Consider the following 27694-nt stretch of genomic DNA (forward strand, 5'->3'; position numbering starts at 1 on the left):
CAATTCTGGCAATGTGCACGTTTCACAATAAAATGAATTCCTTCCCTAGATTTTTCTCAAATTTATCATCCAGACCAGTCACTCTGAAGAGGTTGTCAAGGCCAAAACATATCCGATTCCCCATAAATGCCACATTTCATGATTGACCACTTTACATGTCAGTCAGTGGCTGGTTCTTGCCTAAAATAAGCTGCAGACCTTGTGACGCCACATCACAGATATTGTTTACCTACTGGAGTACTTTGATATCTCCTACTCAGTTTACATATTTTACGGGCATCTGGGATTGATAGTGTCAAAACATTGTAATATTAGAACAATGTTAATTCTTAAATTTCACAGCTGATAATGTTAGATCAATGTAGCCTACAAAAGCCGTGCCGTTTGTTTGGTTATTGATTTAGTCCATGCCTCTGATGTCCGCGCGCTCGCAAAATTCAAAAGTTAACGGTCATATCGGCCATCTTAGTTTATAGATCTCTTATTTCTTGACGAATAAATTATTATTTAGACCCAACACATTCTCTTGTTCGTAAGAGAAAAATAGAGACGCGGAGAAAATCCCTCTATGCCCTTTCACTGCCTGGTAATAATGTTGCTTTTCAAAAACATTGCACTATCGTATAAAGTAATGTAAGCAAAGTACAGTTCTAAGAAACGTATGTTTTCCTCACAGGAATGTTGATCCACCAACATGTCTTGTGTGTTTTTAAAGGCTGTCCATGACACTAATGCAGTTGTTGAGAGGTGTAGGTTGTTAAGGAACGCCTGAGGAATGAGCAGGCGTGCGTTTACCCGAGACGGGTTTGTAATTACCTGACTCGCTGTTGACGTTTACAAGTACAGAGAGAGAGAGAGAGAGAGAGAGAGAGAGAGAGAGAGAGAGAGAGAGAGAGAGAGAGAGAGAGAGCAGAGAGAGAGAGAGAGAGAGAGGGCGGGTCAGAGCGGAGGAGAATCTCTCTCTCTCTCTCTCTCTCTCTCTCTCTCTCTCTCTCTCTCTCTCTCTCTCTCTCTCTCTCTCTCTCTCTCTCTCTCTCTCTTCCTCAGCTCTGTTCGGTTCGGAGACGCAGTGACGGACATCCCGGAGTCGAGCGCACCAAACGCGTAAGTTCTGCTCATTTTTGCTGAGTTAAATCCACTTTTTAGCTTCTTCATGACTGTGTGTGGAACGTCGGAGGTAACATGAGGAGATTGTGTTTTAAAATGTGAATATTTATTCGGTTTAATTTAATGTAAAAGTGAAAATGTGTCTGACCGAGCAATGTCTAACCGATCTGGCTTTTAAAAATGACTTTAGTTGGAGACACCCTGTCAGGTTGATTCGGTCATGTTAAATAATGTTTTTAAAACCTGTTAATTTGGATGTTACCACATGTAGCACATGTTCAGGTTTACTTAACGGGAATCAGTGTAAATGGGAACGGGAAATAAATGAAGTTTGTTTCCTTTTACACAGTAAATTATTCATTTTATTGTATGTTAATATCGTCATGTGTTTAATTAATTTACCTTTAAATGTATTTATTCTTATATATTTATGTGTGTAAACTCTGAAGCTTTGTTTGGATTTTTGTTTGGATTATACAGTAGATTCACACCAATAGATTCACTATTCATAGCTTTGTAAGCGTTGACAGTCTTCATGTGTTAAAACATGATTTTTTTTCTGTCAAGAACATAAATGAACTATTATATGTGCTGTCCATGGTGCTGAAATGTTTGTAGACTCTAGTGCAGTGGTTTTCAACCCTGGTCCTGAAGACCCTCTGCTTTGCACATTTTGTATGTCCCCCGTATTTATCACACCTGATTCAGATCATCAGCTCATTTGGTCTGATCTCCAACTGAACTAAGTATGTCGGTTAAGAGAGACGTGCAGAGCCAGTATTGAAAACCACTGCTGTAGTGTTTCAGACATTAATTGAGAAGAGAAACTGTCCCAAATTGTGTTTGTTAATTGTTTTCCGTCTCATATTTCTTTTACAGACGAAGATAATGTTTCAGTAAGTTTGAGAACCTATTCTCTCCATTCACTCAAGGTGAAATGGGCATTGCGCAGTTGTTGTCTTGACTCTGTAAGCGCTTATGCCTTAAAGAATGAGAGTCTTGAGGGAGGAGGACTGTTGAAATGATGCTACGCGGAGATGGAGAGTGGAGGACCCGCAAAAGTGCGTGACAAGCAGGTCAGGGTCGGTTTGAAGAAATCCTAAATCGAGGCGAAACACACATCACCACCTGAAGCCATGGGGATACGACATCTCCTGCTTCTGTTGGTCTATCTAGACCCGTTGTGCGTCCTGAGCGCATCCACGACCAAGAGGAGCAAACCCCCTTCAAAGAGACCCCCGAAATTGAAGGAGGTCAACAGCACTGTTGCTCCAACGGTGGCTCCCCGACGGACCACACAAGTCCAGGCGCCCATCATCGGTGATCACGACATCTGTCTAGGGTACTACGACGTAAGCGGTCAGTTCGACAAAGAGTTCGCCTGCAACAACACCGACCACAGGTACTGTTGCGGGAGCTGCTTCCTTCGCTTCTGCTGCCCCGTGAAAGCCAAGCGAGTGGATCAGAGAGTCTGTACCAACTACAACACGCCCGACTGGATCAAAACACAGCCGCCCTCACCGGCACCCACAGGGGACACGTATGACCCCGCGCTGGACCAGACCAACACCACCGTCTACATCACCTGCGGGGTCATCACACTCATTATTTTCCTGGGGATTTCTGCCAAAGTGGCCTATGACAAAGCCACCAGACCGCCTCAAGAGATGAATGTCCACAGGTAAGTCTGAGAAAACTCTTTGGAAATGTACTTACTCTGCAAACTTTGGGTTAAAGCATCACTAGAAAGAAGTATTGAAGGTTAAGGCGTGGCGTAGCCTGGTTCCATGAATCTTTAACATCAATGAAACCTTTCAATTCCTTCTTCTTTATAGTGAAAAAAGCTTCTTAAGTTTTTTTTTTTATATGTTCTTCACACTAAAGCCGGGGCTCGATTGTGAAATCTGGTTGCATCACGCACATAGGAAGAATCTTCAAAGATTTTTTCTTTCAAACCTCAGATCTGCACATACTACCAGATTTGAAAATTGCGGTGCATCACACACTACAAGATCATTCTTAAAGCGGATTGAAATCGCTGGTGTTTCTGACGTCACAAACTACCTTGTAACCAATCAGGTCAACGTGTGATCGTCAATGAGTGGATCTCTGAGCTGGAGTGAGTGAGTGAGTGGAGGCGGGGCTCATTTGCATATTCATAGAACCCTTTTCACGCAATACGTTTTAGAGAAACTCCTTAAGGAGTGTTAAACACCAAAACAGTTTAAAGAGCACTGACTACATATCGAAAAAAGAGTGATTTGTCATTTTTAGTGCATGAGACTGAATGAGGATATGAGAACTGAATGAAACGCATCTCAGTTGGAACATACAGTACATAAACTAGACCGTGAGTGAAAGCTGTGCGGTCTCAAATTAAGCGCTGGGTTCTGGGCTAAGATGGAATATTAATAGTTAATTGCATACTGTATTAAATCTAGGACTCATCTGTGTCTAGGAGGGATTGATTCTGGATTTCATTAGTCTTCTGCTGAGATGGAGGTCAACTGGAAACCGTCGTAGTACTAGGAGAACTAGGTCTTCATGGTGCAGTTTGTCAATAAGACAGATTTATAGTCCTGTGGTTCGTCATTGTCAAAAAGGAGGAGAAATTTCAAAAAGCAAGGTCAAATTCTGTTCTATGTTTTATCTGAATTGTTTATTTATTAGATTTGTGTCAGACAATGTTAACCGAGAACAATGAATTCTCATATTAATAATGAAGTAACACTGACATAGCCGTTTTAGACAGTCACTCTGCAAGAAGTCGCTCCTGTGCAGTCAGAGCTGTGGAGAGTATTGAAGAAGGCACATTGCTGTATTCTTATCGAACTGATACATGTACCAAATATGAGGCAAGCTCAGACAGTCTGATAAGAGTTTGGCTGGTGCTCACAATGAGGCTTATTGGATTTGTGAAGACTGGCATTCTCTACAGCTGCTTGACACTTGTGAGCAGCATACTTAAAATGAGCAGTCTGTGGTTATTTACTCATGTCTTTCCAAACCCGTATGATATTTTCGAAATATATACAAATATTTTGATATTATTCAAAATAAATAATTTAAAAACATTATTATAAAAAATATTAATGTAATATATATGTATATAGTTCCTTCCTGTCCTGAAACTGTAGAGGGCGCAGTCTGATCGGTCCTTTACATGCAATCTGCAACCAATCACATCATCACCGCATGGCACAAGCTGATTGGCCTGCGCTTATCCTGCAGCCAATGAGATTGCTTGCTCAACATTTAAATAGCCTGGTTCAGTGTTTGCTGTAAGCTAGTTCCTCTGAACCCCTCCACCTCCCCAGCTCCACCTGCCTAGATCTGCTACAGGATTGATGTATGTGTCTTTATTCATCTTACATGTTCACAGCAGCGTCTCTGTGGGTCTTTTAGCAGTAGAAGCCTATATTTGCTCTGCAAAAGCAGTAGCGTAACATATCTAGTCCGCCAATACCAAATACATAAACATCAAATACATGCTAAAGCTATTCTCAGAGTTGTCATGATTGAAATGTGCTTAATTGTCTTTAAAATAATCAAGAATCTTAAAATTGTGCAGCTCCTAAATCCTATCTTTTTTTTTTTTTACTCAAAATAACTTCATTGAATTCTGGGGTGAAATATGACCTGAAATTTTCTTAATGAGATTCAAAACTTAAATTTGCTTACTTTCATTTTACTTTCATACTACTTGCTCTAGTTTTTTCTTTAAAGTCCCCCTGTTAGTCAATCATTTTATCCTTCAAAACTCATCTTTGATCACCAAAATGACATATTTTCCTTGAAAAATGTTTCTTCATGCCATAAACTAGCTTGAATGTAACTCTACACCCTTGCCTCATTTAGTATACGTGGTTCCATGAATATGCAAATGAGCCCCGCCTCCACTCACTCACTCAGCTCAGAGATCCACTGGTTGACGATCACACGTTGATCTGATTGGTTACAAGGTAGTTTGTGACGTCAGAAACACCAGCGATTTCAAACCGTGATTTTGAGACTGTCTTTGATTCACTGCAGTTTTAAGAAGAAAATACTCAGCAATGCTGTCGACTTATGAATTTAAGCATGGTTTGTCTTAAAGCATATTAAAAACACCACATAGACATATAAACAACATTAAACACTTGATTTTCACCACAGGGGGACTTTATCTCAGATATATTTTTTGATTTGTCTTATGATGATCCCCCTAAAGGAAAAAAAAACCACCATAAAATAAGTACATAGGACTTTTGCGTTATATTTCAAGACGTCAGTTAAGGTATTTAGTCTGTTTCTCATCTAAAACTCTCATATGGCTGTAGAAGTCTTGAAATATAGACCACAATTCGCATGGTCACAAATCAATCAGTCAATCACTTAATCGATTGTGATTATCAAACTGAAATGTAACATTTAGAGTAGACACCTTGAGCATTTTTATATTCATGTCAGAACAAGCTATACTGTTACGAGGTATAGAGTATGAAATGTGTCCTAAACACAATCCTAAACATTTCTCAGAAGGTTTTGTGGCTAAACTCAGATCTCAGATCAGTCTTGTTCTCCGTCATTACTCGACAAACTGTCCCTGCTGCTCACAGTGCCTCATAGAGACAACACGTTTCGTTCTAGTATTACAGAATGTTCCAGGACATTTGTTTTAACCGGCACCATTTGAAACTGCTCTGCTTCATTTAGACTGTGTGTGTGTGTGTGTGGAGGCTGGTGATTTGCAGCAGAAATACAGTTAAATATATGATGAGTGTGTGTTTACCCAGCAGCTCAGATGTGTAGTAAAACAGCTCAGGGCTGGAAAGCTCTTGATGTAGTGTGTGTTTTAGTGTGTTTGAAGAGCATAGGCAAATGAAATGCGGGTTCTCTGAGCAGAACGTCTCTGACTCGGTCAATAAGGGACAAGATCTGTCTCTCTCGTCTCGGGCTGGTTCATTAATGAATTGATCACAAAAATATGGAGTTCATATAGTTATAAAGGGCAGGTTGTGGTTTGACCTCATCATTTATTGTTATACTGGAGACTGACGATATAGTGATGGCAAAAGTATTCTAATGACCTCATTCTGGGTAAAAGATGGATTAGCTCAAATGGATAATGGGTTTTAATTTGAGCCAACTTCGACTCTTTTGTGCTGAGAAAGAGTCCAACTACTATTGTGTTACATAATTATATTTTCCCCAAGCTTTACTTGGGTGAATATCACAAATGCGATTCTCAACTCTCATTATTTGAATGCGTTTGCATCGTAGAATTTGCTAGAAACTAAATGTAATGGTAATTGTAATAAAGTATTAGTGCTGGGCAACGGTTAATTGGGATTGATCAAATACAAAATAAAAGTTTGTGTTTACATAATATATGTGTGCGTACTGTGTGAAATTATTTTGTATATATAAATACATGCATGTATATATTTAATCATTTTTATTTATTTAGGCCTATATATAAAATATTTATATTTAGATATAATATAAATTATGTATAAATATATATATACAGTATATACACATGCAAATACTGTATTTCCTTAATATATATGCATGTGTGTGTATTTACAAAATAATTATACACAGTGACAGCACACACACACATACAGGTGAAATTCAAAAAATTTGAATATCGTGCAAAAGTTCATTTATTTCAGTAATTCAACTTAAAAGGTGAAACTAATATAGACTCATTACATGCAAAGTGAGATATTTCAAGCCTTTAGGCCTATTTGTTATAATTTTGATGATTATACAGCTTATGAAAACCACAAAGTCAAAATCAGAATATTGTGAAAAGGTTTTCATAAGCTGTATAATCATCAAAATTATAACAAATAAAGGCTTGAAATATCTCACTTTGCATGTAATGAGTCTATATAATATATTAGTTTCACCTTTTAAGTTGAATTACTGAAATAAATGAACTTTTGCACGATATTCTAATTTTTCGAGTTTCACCTGTATATCATGTAAAGACAAACCTTTATTTTGGACGCGATTAATCGTTGCCCAGCATTATAAAATATTCATTTATTCGATTTCTTTGGGAAAATAGTGCTTAAATGTCGTAAAAATAACCAGGAATCTTAAAATCTTACAACACCCTAGGAACAAACTTAACTTTAAACACACAATATACTTCCTGAGTGAAATATGACCTGAAAATGTCTTCATAAGATTCACCAACTTGCATTTAGCTTTCTACGCGAGCCAAGAGTTTAATTCTTCGCCTTAAACACAGACATATGTGTTGAATCAATCGAGTCTTCAATCTTTTTCACCTGTGGTATTACAGTGAGTGACGTATTGAGACGTGTCTCTGATCATAATGCCGTCTGATTGTCTCGTGGTGATGACATAATGAGGACTGTGATTGGGCGAGCAGCTGCAGTCCTGTCCGATCTCTTCATCCCCGTGTGATGACTTTCCATCTCTCAGCTACCCAGAACCCCCTGCTGTGTCTCAGCGTGTTGTCTCTCTTTGTTTAAATATTGATGGCGCTGTGCTGCTTCAGACACCTGCTGAAATGGCCAGGGAATGGACAGCCTCTGGGAGAAAACAGCAGAATAAAGAAAAGTCCTTGAGAGATTCACCAGTCAGGAATTAAGACAGAAAGAACATGACTTGGCTAAAAAGTATAATGAATGAGAGTTCAATGCCATGAATAAATGATCACGGACGGTCTTGGAATTTACATGCAAAATTCATACATAAATCAGTCGATCAGTAAGATGTTTTTTGTTTGTAAAATTTAAAGGAGTAGTTCACTTCTGAATTAAAATTTCCTGATAATTTACTCACGCCCACGTCATCCAAGATGTTCATGTCTTTCCTTCTTCACTCTAAAAGAAAGTAAGGTTTTTGAGGAAAACATTCCAGGATGTTTCTCCATATAGTGGACTTCAATGGGGTCCAACGGGTGGAAGGTCCAAAGGTGAGTTTCAGTGCAGCTTCAACGGCTCGACACGATCCCAGCCGAGGAATAAGAGTCTTCTCTAGACAAACCATCGCTCATTTTATATAAAAACACACATTTATATACTTTTTAACCACAAATGATCGTCACACGCATTACGTAATCATGTTGGAAAGGTCAGGCGGTAACCTGACGTGGGGCGGAAAATGTAGGACAGGGTGAAAAACTTTTTTTAAGGGTGTTTGACTCAGTCTTTGCTCGTTCGCTTTGTAAACACTTAGTCGGTACTTCCGCCTATATGACGCGTGACTTTTCAACATGAGTCGTGGACGTGCAAGACGAGCATTTGTGGTTCCTGTTAACTGTCACCCCCCTTTTTCTTGCACAGACATAAAAATCACTATCCAAACTTAAATGGTTGTAATTCAGGAATGCTTTGGAATATAGACCTATGGCTGGTCTTGTTTTAAAGAAGACATTTTCCAGATTATTGTAGAAGTCTAGAAATTGTAAAAAATGAAACAGAAAAAAAGTTATATAAGTTTGAGTTTATGAAATTGTGTAATGTAAAAATATAATGATTAATATTTTATATAAAATATATATATTACAAAATATATTTTACTCTAAAACTGCAAGAAAATTAAAGTCAAAAATCTGAACAAGTTGTATTCCAAATTTTAGGTTGATATCTCAAAAAATGAGCTTTCAGTAAGATTTTATTCGGGCACAGTACCCAACTTTTTCACTAGGTGAACACCAGACTCCATTACTGCCCATATAAGGGCGCCTCCATTTTCATATGTTTTGAGTGATCTGAACCATGTATTTCCATAATTTTCATACAATTTATGAAGTAGACATCCTATTCAGAAGTAGTATGGGTAGTTTGGCAGTATTTGATTTGAATTAAACCTCTAATAAATGCATAAAGACTACGTTATAGCGTTATAGCTCGCAGCCGCATTACAAATCGAGAATCCATACATTTTTCTTTATATTTAAAACATTTTCAGACCTTTTTTTCTCATAAAATGGAATTGGTGTTATCTTTTGAACTCATGGCATGAAAACAAACTGAGGTTTCTACCAATCTTTCATGATTTTTCATGTTTATTGTTATTTCAAAATAAAGGCCTAAATACTCCTAATGAATATGAAATATTCTTGTTGCAAATTGATACATTTCTGCTCCTCTGTAATATATTTTAGATAACAGCCACCAAATATGAAAACTAGAGATTTTAAGCTTTCAAATGATATATAGTTTGGCAATATTACTTTAGGTTTTTACTAAGATATTATTGTTTTAAACATGCAATGGCAAATGGGCCCGCCGGCGGTTAAGAGGTTAAGAGTGTATAAATGTTTATTTTTTTTAAATAAAATGAGCGATGGTTTGTCTAGATAAGACTCTTATTCCTCGGCTGGGATCGTGTAGAGCTGTTGAAGCTGCACTGAAACTCACATTTGGACCTTCAACCCGTTGGACCCCATTGAAGTCACTATATGGAGAACAATCCTGGAATGTTTTCCTCAAAAACCATAATTTCTGTTTTCAACTGAAGAAAGAAAGACATGAACATCTTGGATGACGTGAGGGGTGAGTAAATGATCAGGAAATGTTCATTCTGAAGTGACCTACTCCTTTAAGGCTTTTGAAAGGTGAGTAAACGACGACCAAACGGTCATTTTTTTAAAGAACTCTCTGGAAACATAACGGCTAATGCCGAAGTGAGTCCTCTCCATCCGCTTTAGCAGTTGTTGAAAAGACTTTAGATGTTTTTCACACTCTGCACTCAGCACAAAGTGACTTTGTAAGCAAATAATGATTCAGTTCTGACCTTAGAGCGTTTTAAACCCTCACATCACTGTCATGGCTCGTCCGGAGCGGACCGCGGGGAGAACTCAAACATGCCTATTGTATCCGGTAAAAAGCACTTTGGGAGTGTTTACTCCAGCCAATCAGATTGCCTGGAGCTGGTTTACCAGTGACGATAATGGCGTAAAGCTTAACGCTCTATAACCTGACAGCCGTACATTAGCAGTGTGAGTGGAACACGCGATTAACCACGCGTCTCAGTGGTTTTGGATAATTTCCCAGCTCCCCATGGCATCCGAGGTCTCCGTGAGCTGCAGTTGAAAAGAGGAAGAGGTTAAAAGAGGTTAAAAGAGGTGGCAGCTGTGTTCAGCACATGCAGATTCACCGGTGACCTTCAGCGAGACAGAGAGGCCGCGTTTCGAAAGCCTCCGCGGGTGATCCGAGTGCTTTTATTGATCAGTCTCCTCGGGAACACGCTCCGATGCAATCCGAGCTCACTCTGACGTCAGAGGAGGACTTTTTTTTTACCCAGACAGACCACTTTGTTGTTCTCAATTGCAGTGCCTTAAAAAGAACGCTGTGGAAATAAACTCGTCTTTTGATTGACCCATTTGGCCGGGGCTTGTTTCCTCTGAGGAGGCATTGTCTCTTCAAAAAATTGGATGAGGAAAATAATATATAAAATCAGTATAAAAATAAGACCACGCAAATATTACAAAACATGACATTAGAAAGCTATAAATTATTCATTTTTCTAAAGTGACACTGTTCAGTGGTGACGCCAGTGGTTAAAGTTACGTTGGGAACACTGCAACAAATGCTTGTTTCCAGTCCAAATATAAAAAAAATCTTATATCAAGAACATTTACTAGATAAGTAAAATGACATAAGCTAAATTATGTGCCAATTGGGTAAGAAAATCTTGTTTTCCATTTGAATTAAGATTATTTTTCGGGTTTCCATTTAAAGTAAGATTATTTTTTCTAGTTTTCCATTTGAATTAAAATTATTTTTCTTCCCCCGTTGGCAGATCATTTTGCTTGTTTTTTAAGCAAAAACTTACTGAATTTGTTTGTTTTTTCTGAGAAAACAAGATATCATTTCTTATGTAATTTTACTTATCTAGTAAATGCTTCCTGATGTAAGATTTTTTTCTTCTTCTTCTATTTTGGACTGGGCAAAGTAAGACAAAAATACTAAGTAAGAAAAGCATTCTTTTGCAGTGAAGCAGAGTCTCTCTCGAGTTCTGCAAAGTCCCTCCAGCGGGAGTTATTCTCTATATCAGTGTCTCTGTTTCTGAACTCCCTGAAACGCCGCCATTGTAGTCTTGAGTTTTCTTCCGGAAACTAACACATCACAATATTCCTCATTTAAATAATTCCCGCCCAAGGCATACGCAGAAAAAAGGGACTGGTTGAGTTAGTTAATAGTTAGCAGAGTTAGTTGGTAGTTAGTAAGGTTATGGTAAGGGGCGCAAATTTGACGTGTGACCAATCAAAGCACACTGCTCTAGCCGACCAATCAGAGCACATTGTGCTTTTCAGAAGGAGGGGCTTCATAGAGACAGGAACTAAACAGAGCGTTACTGACAGACCGGGAAGAGAGGAGCTGCAACAATGGAGAATATGTAGAAAATAATTTTGTTTTTTGAACATTGAAGCATTAAAAACTCTATAGAGTAGAGCCCAAAAACGAATATAACATGGCCTCTTTAAGAATGAATCGGGAAAAGTCACATGCGCTGTGATTGGCCTATTACAATGTTGACGATAAATCCCGCCTCTCGTTTTCCGGCGCAATCCGCATCAACAAATCGGTCTGCATTCATAAATAATGGTTAGTGAAAAAACGAATTAAAAAGTAAATAACTCGCTCACTTGATATCACTGCTTTGCCGCGTCACAATCAAACTTCAAATGACTTGAAAACATTTTAATAATAATATTTTAATATACAATAGGATTGGTGAAATAAAAGATACAGTCCATCTCCATGTCTGTGACCATCATGACACACGTATTGTGAAAGTAAGGCAACTAATAAAACAGCTGAACATCAGTTAACAAATAAAATGAACATGAAATATGACATATGTTACTGTGTTCTTATTGTTTTGGTTTTCTTGATTAGATCAAAAAATACTAACTTGAAGAGAAAATCCTTTCGTTTGAATAAACAACATTACGTTGTTGTAATGTAATAGAACTATTGGTTGTTGTTGTTCTTTTCTTGATAGTATAAGTAATGGTTATTGTTGTTTAACTTGAAAAATGTGTCAACATTAAGTGCAACTGGAACATGAATTTACATTTAAAACTTTAGATAAATAATAAAAGCTTCCGCAAAATGTATTAATGTAATAAAATGTAGTTTAATGTCAATTCACTCTCCATTGGAAAGTGTGGCCAAAGTACATTTTGGACCTCTAATCGAATGCATCACAGTTTCAATCACTGCTTTTACTTGCATTTTAAACATGCAACCAGAGTTTGAGTGCGTAAGAGAGTGTGTTTGAGTGAGTGTGCAGTTTAAGTGTCTAATTCGCACTCTAGCAACATCGAGTCTCTAAAGCCACCATATGTTTCACCATTCAACCCAATCCAGGTGATGGAATGAGGGAAATTGGCCTTGATTTGTTCAGAAATGGTGCTTGTGTGTCCCCAGAGGCTGCATCAGGGTGTTTTGTGAGGATGTAATTAACTAACGCTGGTGTTTGGATGTGTCTTTAGAGCAAACAGGGTAGCACTCAGGCCCAAATTACCTTTAGCAGCGTCTTGCATATATTAACTCCAGACAATTGAATGGCTTTTGATGAGGATCCAGCGAAACAGGGAAGGATGTTTGTGTGGCGATGCATCACCTGCGTGTGTGTGTGTGTGTGTGTGTCACTTGACCATAAACGGCCTCTTAAAAGATTGTTAATACTTATGAAAAAACATTTTTGGGAAATGTTGATTTACCATAAAAGATCATTTTTATTGATTGATTTAGTATTTATTTGTATTTGGTCATTTATTTATTTAGGCAAAAATGACAGTGTCAGTAATGCACTTAAAATGTTAACAAAGCCATAGACTTTAAAGGGTTTAAAGGCAGAAATGTGCAGCTCATAATGTTCATTATTTAGTAATAAAAATCTAAAAAATTTTATCTGTAAAGTCGTCGAAATCATGCTTTTTTAGGTTGTGCATGAGATGTGAAACTTGCTGGAAGACTGAATATCACTAAACACACACTTCACAAAGATTGTTGAACGGTTCTACACACTAGTCTTGTAGCCAGACTTCTGCGTTCTTTGCTTTGCCCACTTTCATTGTGAGTGTGTTACTGTCCGCAGTGATTTTTAATTTTTATATTTTGATATATGGGGTGTATATAGCTATATTTCCATCCAAAGTTGCGAATTTAACTTATGCCCAAAATTGGAATATATTGCATTAAACATTTGTGAATAAAGCAGCGTTTCCATGTGTTCAAGAGAACAGAATAGTCACTGGGAAGTTGCCACAAAATACTGTATTTGTAATAAAAATGGAAGTTGCTGCAATCAAGGAAGCCACTGTGGCTCTTTTTTTTTGTACAGTACATCCTAAATTTGGCTACACGTCATAAATGTGTCTCAGACCTCAATAAAAGGTTATCTCTCGTTCGGATGTCTGGTGTTTGGGAACGCAGAGACCTCTGAGAGGGAATTAAACCGAATCATTCTGATGATTCTTTGGTTCAGGCTTTTCAGAACGACCAAACCATCATTTGAGATCCTGTACAATGTGATTGGTCCGTTGGTTTGTCCAGTTATCCAGTCACATCCTCTGTTGAGGCAAAGTCATGTTAGTTTTCTGCTGCACATTGAGGGATTGATTCGTTAATAATTTCGGTAATGATGTGTTTCAATCACGGTTTATGCGCATTTCTTCTTATCAGATAAAATCGGATATTAAAGATGGATGGAAACGAGGATTTTGTAAAACTGTTCTAAATCTCTTAGAAGAAAAGGTGTTATAGAACCTTAAAAGGTTCTGTCAGGCGCATCATATAAAGAACCTTTCCATCATGGGATAATTTTATGGATTTAGTTTAAATGAATTAAATTTGTATTAACATTACATTTTATGAATTAAGCAGCTCGTAAACATACTTTACACTCGGAAAAAGTAAAAAAAACCTTTAAGCGTGAAAGTATTATGCAATCATTTAAGACATTTCGGCATAAAATGAGTCGAGAACCCTAGAGTTCTTTATAGAACCCCATAGAACCTTTTTGGCATAAAATGAGTCGAGAACCCTAGAGTTCTTTATAAAAACCCCATTGAACCTTTTTGGCATAAAATGAGTCGAGAACCCTAGAGTTCTTTATAAAACCCCATTGAACCTTTTTGGCATAAAATGAGTCGAGAACCCTAGAGTTCTTTATAAAACCCCATTGAACCTTTTTGGCATAAAATGAGTCGAGAACCCTAGAGTTCTTTATAAAACCCCATTGAACCTTTTTGGCATAAAATGAGTCAAGAACCCTAGAGTTCTTTATAAAAACCCCATTGAACCTTTTTGGCATAAAATGAGTCAAGAACCCTAGAGTTCTTTATAGAACCCCATTGAACCTTTTTGGCATAAAATGAGTCAAGAACCCTAGAGTTCTTTATAAAAACCCCATTGAACCTTTTTGGCATAAAATGAGTCGAGAACCCTAGAGTTCTTTATAAAACCCCATTGAACCTTTTTGGCATAAAATGAGTCGAGAACCCTAGAGTTCTTTATAGAACCCCATTGAACCTTTTTGGCATAAAATGAGTCAAGAACCCTAGAGTTCTTTATAAAAACCCCATTGAACCTTTTTGGCATAAAATGAGTCAAGAACCCTAGAGTTCTTTATAAAACCCCATTGAACCTTTTTGGCATAAAATGAGTCGAGAACCCTAGAGTTCTTTATAGAACCCCATTGAACCTTTTTGGCATAAAATGAGTCAAGAACCCTAGAGTTCTTTATAAAAACCCCATTGAACCTTTTTGGCATAAAATGAGTCAAGAACCCTAGAGTTCTTTATAAAACCCCATTGAACCTTTTTGGCATAAAATGAGTCGAGAACCCTAGAGTTCTTTATAGAACCCCATTGAACCTTTTTGGCATAAAATGAGTCAAGAACCCTAGAGTTCTTTATAAAAACCCCATTGAACCTTTTTGGCATAAAATGAGTCAAGAACCCTAGAGTTCTTTATAAAAAACCCATTGAACCTTTTTGGCATAAAATGAGTCGAGAACCCTAGAGTTCTTTATAGAACCCCATTGAACCTTTTTTTTTCTACAGCAATAACCTAAAGACTAAGTGACATGCACAAACTACAGTAAAAGAGCCCACTGAAGTGCATTAATGTAGCCAGGCCGTACGGGCCTGAAAGTTTCACCGATCCTGAATTGTTTGAGCTGAAAGAGGTGGAACGGAAGAGTTGAGCTCAGAGCCTTACAGCCAACTGGGCCAGTGAAACCAGGTCGCCCCCACGTGAGAACAACTTCTGTTAAAAAGGCCTTCTCCTGGAAGGGAAAGACTAATTATACATCCTTCCAAAGTCACACTTCTCTCTCTCTCTCTCTCTCTCTCTCTCTCTCTCTCTCTCTCTCTCTCTCTCTCCTTCTTTCTATCTGTCTCTCGCACACTCAGAGATGTGGACCGTGAGGCAGAGCGAATACGCTGACATTGACACAGTTAAGACGCCATTTCAGGCTCCTCATGTGAGGAAAGATGGCCTCCGGGTCTGCTGGATCTATTGCCGTGTTTCAGATCGCTGGCCATGAGAACTGATGGTCTGACCGAATCCAACCTTTTTTTTTTTTACTGGTTCTGAATAAGCATTTATTAATTTTTGGGGGGACAGTTTCTCTGCGGTTCTAATAAACACATAAGTAGTGGGAATGACTTTTGCACAATATTCCAAGTCTTCTGAAAGCCATATGTTTGTGAGGATGTGATTTAAGTAATTTACCCTCGGCTGTACACTGTAAAAAAATAAAATAAAATAAAAATCAGTAAAATTTACGTTTAAAAAATTACAGCTGTGGATGCCAGAACTTTTACAGTAAAAAAACAAACAAACAAAAAAACAGTAGGAAACTTAAGTTTTACATATTGAACTTAAATTTTCAGTAAAAAAAAAATAAAAAGATATATATATCATTACAGGAATATTAATTACCAAATTAAATTACTCAAATGTTTTTTATGTTATTATTAATTTAATTATGAACTTAAATTTACACTCAAATGTATATTTTAACTGAAATTTTGTTAATAACAACATTTCTAAAATCTTTTTTTTTTTACATATGTATATTTATTTAAATACTTGTACATTTTTACTGTATATTTATTTCATTAACTGCAATAATGTTACTATGACTTTAATATATACCTATAATATACCTTTAATATAATACACTTTCTAACTATTTATTTAGTTATTTAGTATTTGGTCATTTTTTTATTAACATTCATTTAATAACATGAGATGTAGAATAAAACCATAATGTACATAACCGATACTGAAAAAACTAAGAAGAAAGTTATTTCAATGAAAAACCATCAAGTGTGAAGCCTGAATGTCAGTTCACGGGTTTTCAGTGTAAATTATAAAATGACTTGTTCTTTTTCACTCCCAAAAACTGTTAATCTGTAAAATTATATGGAATGTCCAAGTAGACCTATTAGTTTTTCTCTGTACAGAGTAAATTAACTTACCATAGCATTTTTACAGTATTTTACCATAAAAATTGCTATAGTTTTTGTCATTCACACCTGTGCTTATTCACACTCTGCACATTGCAACCAGTTAAAACTACAATCTACGTCAAAACCGGTGCATCTTCACACATCAAGATTGAATATGGGGTGCACTTTATTTTACAGTACATGTATGTGCACTTACGTGTTCTTACCTAAGAAAGTACTGGGTAATATAAGGTGGGTTAAGGGTAGCCTAAGTACCCAGTTATTATAATTACTATAAGTACTTACTATATACATGGGAGCAGGACTGTAAAATAAAGTGCTACCGAATATGTGCAAAATTTAATAAGGAACCTGCAACCTTTTAATCACCAACTTTGATGTTTACCCACTAGGCAACACAATCCCAAACTTACAAAGTTCGTCTGCAGTGAAAAAGTTAAGGCCCGTATAACTGCACAAGCTCCGAAAACTGCATTAGTGAAGAAACACCATTAACTTCAGCGACCAGAATCTCAACTGCGTTGAAAATCCATGAGGCGGTTGGGGCTCGAGTCAGAAACCGTGTCCTTAGGGCCAAAGAGCAAAAACATTAATAGAATTTGAATCCCATTAGGCTGGTGTTGGTGGGGTGTGTTGCTCCAACGCTATATTGCGGACAAACTTTGATTAATGGCTTGTGTTTGTTCCTGTAGAGCTCACAGGCCTGAGGTCTGGAAAACCTGTGAGACTAAACCTCGACTGTTCATTATAACACAAAGCGCAATTAAAGTTGTGTGTGTGTATGTGTGTGTGTGAGTTCCAAGAGGCATGAACCTTTGCGAATGGGAAAACAACAGAAACAATAGCATAAACGGGGCCAATTGACTAAACCTCTTGGGGGCCGGTGTGTTTGAATCTTTAAACTGGATGAAATGCTAAACAAGCTTTTATTTCAAAGCCGAACCGCACTTGGACAGGTTTTGTTTCTGGAAAGTAGTGAAAAGATCTTGGACTTGTGTGTTTTTCACAGAGCGCTGGCGGACATATTGAGACAGCAGGGGTCCGTTCCAGTATACGAGCATGAAAACGTCGTTGCTATAGACGCCTCGTCCAAAGAGAACACCCCAGTACGGACGTCCAAGAACCACTACACACCTGTGCACAACAAAATCAACCATGGTAGGTGCTGGCAGTTCTGCCTTCTTTTTACTCACTAACAAAACTGTACTATTTGCTATTTTGGAGGTCACGATTAAAGTGGCGTTTTCTGCCGTGTAAATGCCATGTGGTCTTGAAAGGATGAGTTCTTTTTTTGACATGGAATTCTTTTTGGAACATTCCAAAAATGTGAAATAAGTTGCTATGATAATGTGGTAAATTTTAAAGCTTAAGCGCCATATTTTAACGATATAAGCACATGGTCTAAAGTGCACTTAGTGTAGCGAAGTCCCACTACAATTGAAATTTCAGCTGATTGAGGCGGCCAAATATGGATCAGATTCCGATTAGAGACTTCAGGAGTGGAGAAGAGATTCTTGATAATGAGACATTTATTTACAATCTTGACTATGCATCTGGGCTGGGGTATGCATCTGTGTTTGTATATGGTCTACAGAAAAGAATAAAGAGAAATAATTTAGAATAATATTCCACTTAAATGTCAATATTAAACACATGAAATTAAGGAAAATACAGTAGTACACTACACAGCATAATACAATGCTGTAAACAAACACTCGCGCTTTATCGGAGCAAAACACTCGCGTGTCTGGTGATGACTCATCAGATTAGTTCGGCAGATTACAGCCGAAATAAACGGTAAAATCCAAGCAATATAAACATAGGGAATTACCAATCACATGCACGACACATACTATTAAGGTATAGTTATATATATATATATATATTAGGGGTGGAACGGTACATGTATTCGTATTGAACCGAAACGGTACGGGCGTCACGGTTCGGTGCACGAATTTGCACGCAGAATACACGGTACAAATAAAAAAAACAAACTCTTAAATAGCGATAAATTTCGCTCTATTCGCTTTTGGTGTGACTGTTAACGCAGCAATGAACAGGCTGCGATCAAGATTGCAATGCAGGAGTGTGTGTGTCTGTGTGCGCGCGAGAGAGAGAGAGGCGCGATGAACAGTGTGTGTGTGTGTGCGAGAGAGAGAGGCGCGATCGAACAGTGTGTGTGTGTGTGCGCGCGCGTGCGAGAGAGAGAGAGGCGCGGGCGCGAATCGCGCGATGAACAGTGTGTGTGTGTGTGTGTGTGTGTGTGCGCGCGCGCGAGAGAGAGAGAGGCGCGGGCGCGAATCGCGCGATGAACAGTGTGTGTGTGTGCGCGCGCGTGCGAGAGAGAGAGAGAGGCGCGGGCGCGAATCGCGCGATGAACAGTGTGTGTGTGTGTGTGTGTGTGTGTGTGTGTGTGAGAGAGAGAGGCACGGGCGATCGAACAGTGGAAACGTAAAAACATACTCCGTCATTTTTTTCATACAGGACATCATTAAAACTGCAAATTGTTTACTTATATTTGTGTACACTGGCAATAAAACACAACATTGTGCTTTTGTCACACTCTAAACTCTTGTCAAACTGTAACCTACAACTGTTAACAAAAGTTTTTATGGTAGTATTATTTTATACGGAAATCAATTATTTATAATTCAGATGAGAATAAAGTTAGTTAATTAAAATGAAGGAAAACAAATATCTTGATCTGAAATAGCAAATTAATTTTAAATTCATTCAGGTACAATTACCAAACATATCTCAAGGTTTTCGCCTTTTTAATAATTTAATTAATAAACTAATTATATAAAACTACTGTCAGTGCACTACAAATAAACTGGTTCTATGCCTTTATTAATAAAACTTATTTAAAAAAATACAAGGTTTAAGACATTTATAAAAATGCCTTCTGCATTTTTGCTTTGCTTTTCACTCCATTGTACCGAAATCGTACCGAACCGTGATGTCTGAACCGAGGTATGAACCGAACCGTGACTTCTGTGTACCGTTCCACCCCTAATATATATGCACTTACATGTATTGCATGAACGGACGCATTTACACAGAACAAAACCAACAGCATAAACAATGATTTACTGTCATCTTCCAAGGGGGTAATCCATCGACCGGAAGTTGAAGCCGGCCGGGTGCCGCCATGTTGTAGCAGAACTTCACTTGCGTTAGCATTTCCATTGACTCCCATTCATTTTGGCGTCACTTTGACAGCGAATAACTTTACATCTGAGGCGTTTAAAGACTCCATTTGTCCATTATTTATTTCTAAAGAAACACGACAATGTATAAAGGGCTCCATTACCTTCTGTTACATTATGGCCCCGTAGAAACAGATTTAGTAAAAATAACGATTGCGTCATAACCACTCGACTCTCTGTCGCGCTGTACAGAAATTACCGTACAGACAGGAGGAGAAGCTCGCAGGCAATCGGGGGGACGTCCCGTCAAGGGAGAAGCCCATAGATAATGAGTCCATAAAAGCAACGGAATACTTACTCCTGCTCACTCACGCCAAAGAACTCTTTGCTCAAGTTCCCCGTCTCTGCAAGATTAACGTTGGCAATTTTCACGCACAGCTACTAGAAGATTAACGTCTGTCAGACAGGTTGCTCACGTCATCAAGCTTAGTTTGAGTCGGTTTGAGTCTGCGCGTCAGGAACGGAAGTGCTCAAAAATCGCTAAAAATGGGCTTCAACTGTCTCAACTGAGTTCCAATGAGATGGCTCTGTCCACTTCTTATACTGTCTATGTCATCTTCTACCGGGGTGCGTCACTAATAACGGGACGTGCAGGAAACAATAAACAAATAGTTCCTAGGACAGGCTTTCTGACACTTGACCGAATCCACTTTTGTTAGTTTGACGACGGGAAAAATGGTCAGTGCGTCCGGCGCATGGTCTAAAAGGGTTGTCCCTATTCTCTTAATGAGTAACGGGTGTGTTTTGGGCGTAACGTGCAATAAACCAATCAGAGTCTCATCTCCCATTCCCTTTAAAATCCAGTTGCGCTCGCGCCATGGCGGATTCGCTATTTACATGGAGGAATTAGCAAGCGGAAAGACTGAACGCTTCTGAAGAGGCATGATCGCTTTATACGATGAACAGATTGAATTATTAGTATCTTGTTGTGTAAAATAAAACTATGTACCTATTAGTTTTTCACTGTACAGAGTAAATGAACTTACCATAGCATTTTTACAGTATTTTACCATAAAAATTGCTATAGTTTTTGTCATTCACACCTGTGTAAAATAAAAGTATGTATTATACAAATTTTATAAATATTATAAAATATAAATATAATTAAAACTTTGGCCCGGATGTTTCAGCAGCAGTATGAGACGTTTTCTAATGAGATGAGGTCATATTGTCACATTTTAGACCAAATAATCCCATTTTTTTTTCACCAAGTTGTGCAGCCCTATATTGTAAATAAATAATTTAAAATGAAAAAAAAAACTCAAATAAAACATTTAGTAAAAAATATTAAATATTTTATTTGTTTTTCTGCCTGTCAGTGGACCATTAACCGACATCTGAGAACCATGAACATGTAAATGTGTCGTTAAATTATTAAAATATGAATTTAAAATCTCAGTGTAAAAATATTTTATGTCAAAGGGCTAACAAAAAAAGTTTGGGAGTCTTTTGCACTTGCAACACTAAGGTCATGCGTTCGATTCACAGGGAATGCATGATCTGATAAAACATATAACTTCAATGCAATGTTAGTCTCTTTGGATAAAAGTGTCCTCCAAAATGCATAAATGCAAAAGTTATATGTGTGTGCATCTGTGTGTGGGTGTTGTACATATGCTCAGGAGTTTATTTGCGGCGATATGTTTGAGGAAACATCTGCTGTGACATCTCTCCCACAGCACTTCTTGAGCGTGTTTTCTGATTCATATTTAAAGCTCAGCAACACGCTGTTTGCCGCCACGCCGTACAACATAATATCAGAAATCAAATCTGAATGAATTCCCCATTCACACAGAGCGCAGCAGTCAAGCAGCCATCGAGACACGCTCCTGATGCTCTTTTGCTGACTCCAGTTCAGTGTTAGCATTAATGCAGATGTACTGTCTCGTTTGTGTTTGAGCTAATCAGTGCTTTGGCTTGTTGTACATCAATATTCAAAGCGCTACTGAATAAACTAAATGCAGCTGTGTTTGAATGAGGTCAGCGGTTGGGATTAGCTCTGGATGTTACTGTTTGTCTGAGTGAGATACTAGTTTAGTTTACAGGAGGATACAAACCTATAAAATGACATTTATAAAGTTTGTCCCATCGTTTCATATAAAGTACAGTAAAAAGGCAGCAATAAATGACTGATAATCAAACCCTTTGATGAATTTGATATCTGTGCTGCACCAGACTGAATGTGGGTCATTCCTATGTTGAGGCATATTTTCATGTCCCAGTCATGTTTTATGTTATGTTAGAATATGTTATGTATGCATATGTATGTATGTATATGTACGATAGATACTGAATTAGTAAATGTCAATATCTGTATATATTTTATATGTATTCCCAAGAAAACATGTATTAAAACATGATATATATATATATATATATATATATGTGTGTGTGTGTATGTGTGTGTGTGGGGGCGGGCTTAACACTAAGGATTTTTTTCTAGTTCGTTCAAATTTTTATTTTCCCTGCCAAAATTTTCACTGGTCCCACCACAAATAAAGTACGGTAATAAATAAATGAATAAAGTAGGCCTATTTATCGGTTTAGTTGTTTTTGATCCATGTAATCTTAATAGATAAGGTTATGACACCAAAAACTACTAGCCTAAAAATAACTATAAATTTTAAATATTATTACAGGTAATAAGTAATAAAATAAGAACAAAAAATCAAACCATGAGCAATAGCACAAATAAATACAACAGAACAAACATACAAATGAAATAAATAGTTCTTTTCAGGTTTTCATGTAGGTCTAAACTAGATTTTCAGATACAGAAATAGAAATCAAATGTAAAATATCACTGCATAGTCTTCACTGTAGAACTATAGATTAACCCGAGAGCATTATTTCTGTCTTTTGTTCGATTAACGTATAAGAACAGACAACGGCAGGAATATTAGGCTGCTGTCACTTTAAGAGCGAGCTGCACGGATCCAATATACTGTTACACATCCGTCTTATCTCGCGTTTACGTTCACTTAAGACATAACCGACTATGTTTACGATGATACTCAACATGAATTTGTTTGTTCGAGCTCATGAAGACGTGAAAGAGTGTTCGCGAGCTGTGAGACGCGGCGTTCTTGCCGCGCACTTTGGATGTGTGTTGCTGCACACACAAAACTTATCACACAGCTCGCAAGTACAAAACTGAGAGACCCGAGTACTTTTGTGTGTTCGTGCGCTTGAATATTTAAATCGGAAAGGCTTAAAACTGCGCAAATGATCGACTTCCGTGAAGATGCATCACTGGCCGATCGATATATATATATACTACATTTTTGAAGGTAAGATCTTATGGATTTATGAATGAGCCACTCGTTTCTAAATCTTCCCAGTCTGCTGACATTTGTTATGACACTCGATTCAAACATTTCAATGCTCATCGTTAACTCTACAATAAGTAAATCCACTTCACCCTTCGACAGCGATGCCATAGAAATATACAGAGCTATCGTTAAAAAAACAGAAGTTGTTTCTCTAGCGTATACAATCTGTACAACATACAAGCTTGTGACCGCATGAGAGGAACATGCTGCGTTTGATCTTCTCTCGTCCCCTGAGAACCGGTGACAGAGTGCTCTTGTGATCTATAAAATGTCCGATGTGATTGATTAAATGCCTTTAAATTGGGCACAAAGTTCATAAAAAGCCTTCAAACCCAAAAGAAATTTGAATGTTTGTTCCCCTGATTAATTGGCTGAAAGAAATTCAATCTCTTTGCCTCCCGTATTGATCTCCCCATGCTGAGATTTTCTTTCATTTCTCTGGTCGTCCGTCTCTCCGTTTGCTCGACCTCCGTGACCTCCATTCCTCCCGTCACTCTGCTCTGTCCATTAGCGTTTCGCTATTATGATGCATAATGTATATACCTGTAATTGATGCATTCAATTTAATTAGACGCTTTAATGGATTCATGAATGAATTACACTGACATTCGTTCCAATATTCAAACTGTATTTACACATTTCCAAACAAACCAAAAGCAATCGCAATTATATCGCATGTGCTTATGTTGTGCAACTAGGAGAAAATAGTATTAGCAACGCCAGGTTTTTGTCTTTCTGAACCTAGCTGAGTTTAAGCTTTTAAATGGTGGCAAGGCGTGCGGTATTAGATGTCTTTTCTCTTTTTTGAGCGTCGCATGACACAGTCTGAGACCTTGTATTCAGTGATTTACAGCGTATAATTATGCCTGTTGTTGAGCGCATTACATGCTTATTTAAAAGGGTGTTTTTGGGACTTACTTGATTCCAGGAAACACTGAATGAAATGTCATTTATGGTTGCAGTTGTTGCAACCAATGTTAAATAAGCTGACAGGATTATTATAGTCACACTCCATTTTCACTTGTTGATATTTGGACTTGTTCATGGTTTGATGTGTTGTTGCCGTCACAACTCAAAATTTAGAAATCAGTATGCAGAGGTTAGCCAATCACAATAGAGCTCATTTGCAAATCAGCCTAAAAGTCTTAAAGGTACAGTAGCAAAAACCGCCTACCGTATTTCATTTTAACAACCACAGGGGTGGAAAATAGTCATGAAATACTAAATTATGATGTTTTTAGTGCTGGTGTTATAAATGGACACCAGATTAGAAAATTAAATAGCAAAATTGTGCCTTGCTTCAGGCTATTGTAACCCGGATATGAGGATTTGATGCACATCAGAAGCCAAGATGAAGCAGATCTATCAAATGAAACACATTAACACATTAGCATGCATGTTGCATCAGTTTTACTCGGTTTGATGAGAAAAAAATGGTCCAATGAGGTCTTGTTTTAATAAAAGACAATCATTAAATATTAACTTTCTTCATGCAGCAATGTACCAAAATCACAATGATGGACAGATCGGCCTCTGTGAGGAAAACATGAAGAGAGAGACGGAGTAATGAAGATGGCAAATGGTCGCATCTGCCTTTCTCATTATGGTTTCCTTAATGTAATCTGATCTCTGTCTGTTCCCGGATCATCTCGACACCCGTGTCTTTGATTTCATGTAGAAAAGGACACTGGGTATTTTAATTGTGCTCTGGTTACTTGAGGCATTGGCCTGTGATTCCTTATATCTGATTGAAAAATCTTGTATGCTTGAACCGAAGTCAAAAGATCTGAGATTTACAAAACTTTACAATAAGGTTTCATTTGCTAACATTAGTTAACTACATTAGTTAACATGAACAATGCTTCTACAGGATCAATTAATCTTAATGATCATTTAATTTTCCAATACATTTTTTACGTGGCCCTATTATGCTATTTTAAAGGTTCACAGTTTTGTCTTGGTCTCCTACAATAGGTTTACATGCATCAAACGTCACATTAATTTTCTCATAATATAGCCTACATTGCACATCACCTAATTTCTTAAAGAGTCTGAAAACGGTTTGTTTGTTTAAAGATTCAGTCTTTCTAAACCTACTCTTCTCTGATTGGTCAGATGACCCAGTCTGTTTTGATTGGTCTACTTTTCTCTGATTGGTCCGATGGCCCAGTCTGTTGTGATTGGTCTACTCTTCTCTGATTGGTCAAATGACCCAAGTCTGTTGTGATTGGTCTACTCTTCTCTGATTGGTCAGATGACCCACGTCTGTTGTGATTGGTCTACTTTTCTCTGATTGGTCAGATGACCTAGTCTGTTGTGATTGGTCTACTCTGCTCTGCTACCTCTTCTGGTAGGGATATTTTTTGGAGATAAAGAAAAATGAGCATTATTGAAATACTGAAACAAAGGAGCTTATGTTTCGTGACGCATATGGTGGCTATCTTTTTACAAAGCCTTGCACGGTTTTTGTGTGCCAGAAATAACACAAAATGGGAATATAGGGCTCAAAATGAGAGACCGCCTGAAAATGTTTTCTCTCTCTCGATTGTTGTTAGTATTGACCGTAATCTCTGTTCCACCTCAGAACCCTGAACTTCAGCGCTATAAACTTCACAGAGAAATATCTCAACACAATTACACAGCACACAATTGATTTATGGAGCAATAACGTGTGCATCTCTCTTCAGCTTTTCCTTTGAATTGAGGAAAAGAAAAAAAAAAGACATAATGAGTGACTTTCCAGTTATGAAAAGTACTTTTCACTAGCATTGAGAAGTCTGATAAATATTAACCCTTTCATCCCTGACATATATAATAGTCAGGATTTAAAAAAATATATATATTATTTTTAGATAGAACAGTGTATTGAACATTTAGACAAAATATTTGCATATGGCTACATGTTTTTTTGTTGTTGAGCATCATTATTTTATGGCTCATTTTGTATATTTAGTATTTAGATATAGTGAGAATATGGAGCTCAGGAGGAAAAATATCAACATCTGCATCAAATTGCATATTTTTGCGATATTTATATGAACAAAAAGTACGATGAAATTCTGATGGCTTGTAATGTAAATCAATGAGATCTTTATAACAGATAATAGAATACTTACTGTACATAAAATGCATATAAATTTCAGTCGTCGCTATATGTATGGCTGTAATATGTCTTAGTAAGATAATATTTAAATATTTAGTTTATGATCAAAGCTCTGTAGTTTCAAAACATATAATGATATGATTGCTAGGTGAACAAATAAAAGTTATTCTTACATGTACTTTCTAAAAATCAGTAAAGATTTCACAGCAAAAAAAAAAAACATGTGAACTGTGAGCTGAAGGTGGACATTTTTTCAATTATACTAAAAGGTCTTAAAAACTATCAATTAGACGGAAGGTGTGTAAGTGTGAAGTTTTTCAGCAAAGCTTTGATCATGTTGCTCATTTAGAGGCCTTAAGGGGGTCATGAACTGGCTTTTTAAATTGTTTTATATAGTTGTCTGAGGTCAACTTATGACGTTCGCTTGGTTTTTACATTCAAAAACATCAAAATGAATAAGTAATAGGCTATTTTCTACCCAATTTTGGTTTAAAAAAAAACCAAAAATTTTGTTTCTCAGTTCATCACCCCTTTAAGAAATGTGTGTATCAAATATGATGCAGTGGGCTTTATACTTCTAAACACTTCAGCTGTAAAAAAAAAAAATTGAAAAATGATCTATATTCGATGCCTTGTCTTGCCTTGGCTGTCTGTAGAGCTGAGCAATGACACAGATAAAGCTCTCAACTCGCCCGTCTCCTGACCTCGGGTCAGCGTCCTGGTCAGGGACGTCAATAACTGTGCAATTAGATGGAGGATTCACCGGCCAGTGCAAGATTCCCATCACAGCCAGTGTCCTCTAACCCCGCGGGGCTGAACACGAGCTGAGTGTGTGTGTGTGTGTGTGTGTGTCGAGTCCCTGTACTGAACCTCTGCCCCGCTACACACACACACACACACCCCATTAATACTTAATGCAGCACCTTGTCTTGACCTCTGTCTCAGGACGCCGTTCACCAGCTGAGACGAGTAATGCCACACATGAGGAATGTGCACACTGGACTGAAGCTAGCTTGATTATCCATGTTCAGGTGTATCAAATATGATCCATCAGGCTTTCTTCTTTTAATCATCGTTGTATTGCATTGCATTGCATTATGCGTTTTAAAACTTACAGAGATTTGATCATACAACTTTAAATATCATCGAGGACATATTATTGGCCGATACAGAGTCTGAGGACTGGTCAATTTTGAGATTTTGATCTATTTTTGCTTTCATAATACGTCTTCTTTTAGATCAGCAGAAAGAAAGAAAATCCAAAGTACACGTTTAAGTGTTTCTTTTATTGCTTTTGATCAATTCGCCTCTGTAGATTTTGAACACAATACGCATCTTTAAAATATTATTTTTCCTCCACTTCAGCAGCACTTACTGTACACACACACGCCAACATGTCCAGTCTTACACCTGTCTATATTCTGAAGGTTTTTACTGAGGGGTTTCTTCATATTTCATTCAACTGATTATATTCATAAAA

General features: G+C 37.5%; 1 protein-coding gene across 2 annotated transcripts in view; it reads left to right on the forward strand.

The window, feature by feature from the left end:
- The first annotated feature begins 1030 nt into the window (after positions 1 to 1030).
- Positions 1031 to 27694, forward strand: part of LOC130069640 (protein shisa-6-like) — a 101128-nt gene continuing 74464 nt past the window's right edge. The window contains exons 1-3 of one of the 2 annotated variants that reach the window (XM_056233642.1): positions 1031 to 1104; positions 1987 to 2788; positions 17580 to 17728. In XM_056233642.1, the coding sequence (XP_056089617.1) occupies positions 2244 to 2788; positions 17580 to 17728 (694 nt within the window). In that variant the 5' untranslated portion in view covers positions 1031 to 1104; positions 1987 to 2243. The remainder of the gene's footprint in view (positions 1105 to 1986; positions 2789 to 17579; positions 17729 to 27694) is intronic. The other variant, XM_056233641.1, reaches the window with a different exon arrangement.

Source organism: Rhinichthys klamathensis, unplaced genomic scaffold (genome assembly GCF_029890125.1).
Source record: "Rhinichthys klamathensis goyatoka isolate OS25496 unplaced genomic scaffold, OSU_Roscu_1.1 h1tg000373l_1, whole genome shotgun sequence".
Lineage (NCBI taxonomy): Eukaryota > Metazoa > Chordata > Actinopteri > Cypriniformes > Leuciscidae > Rhinichthys > Rhinichthys klamathensis.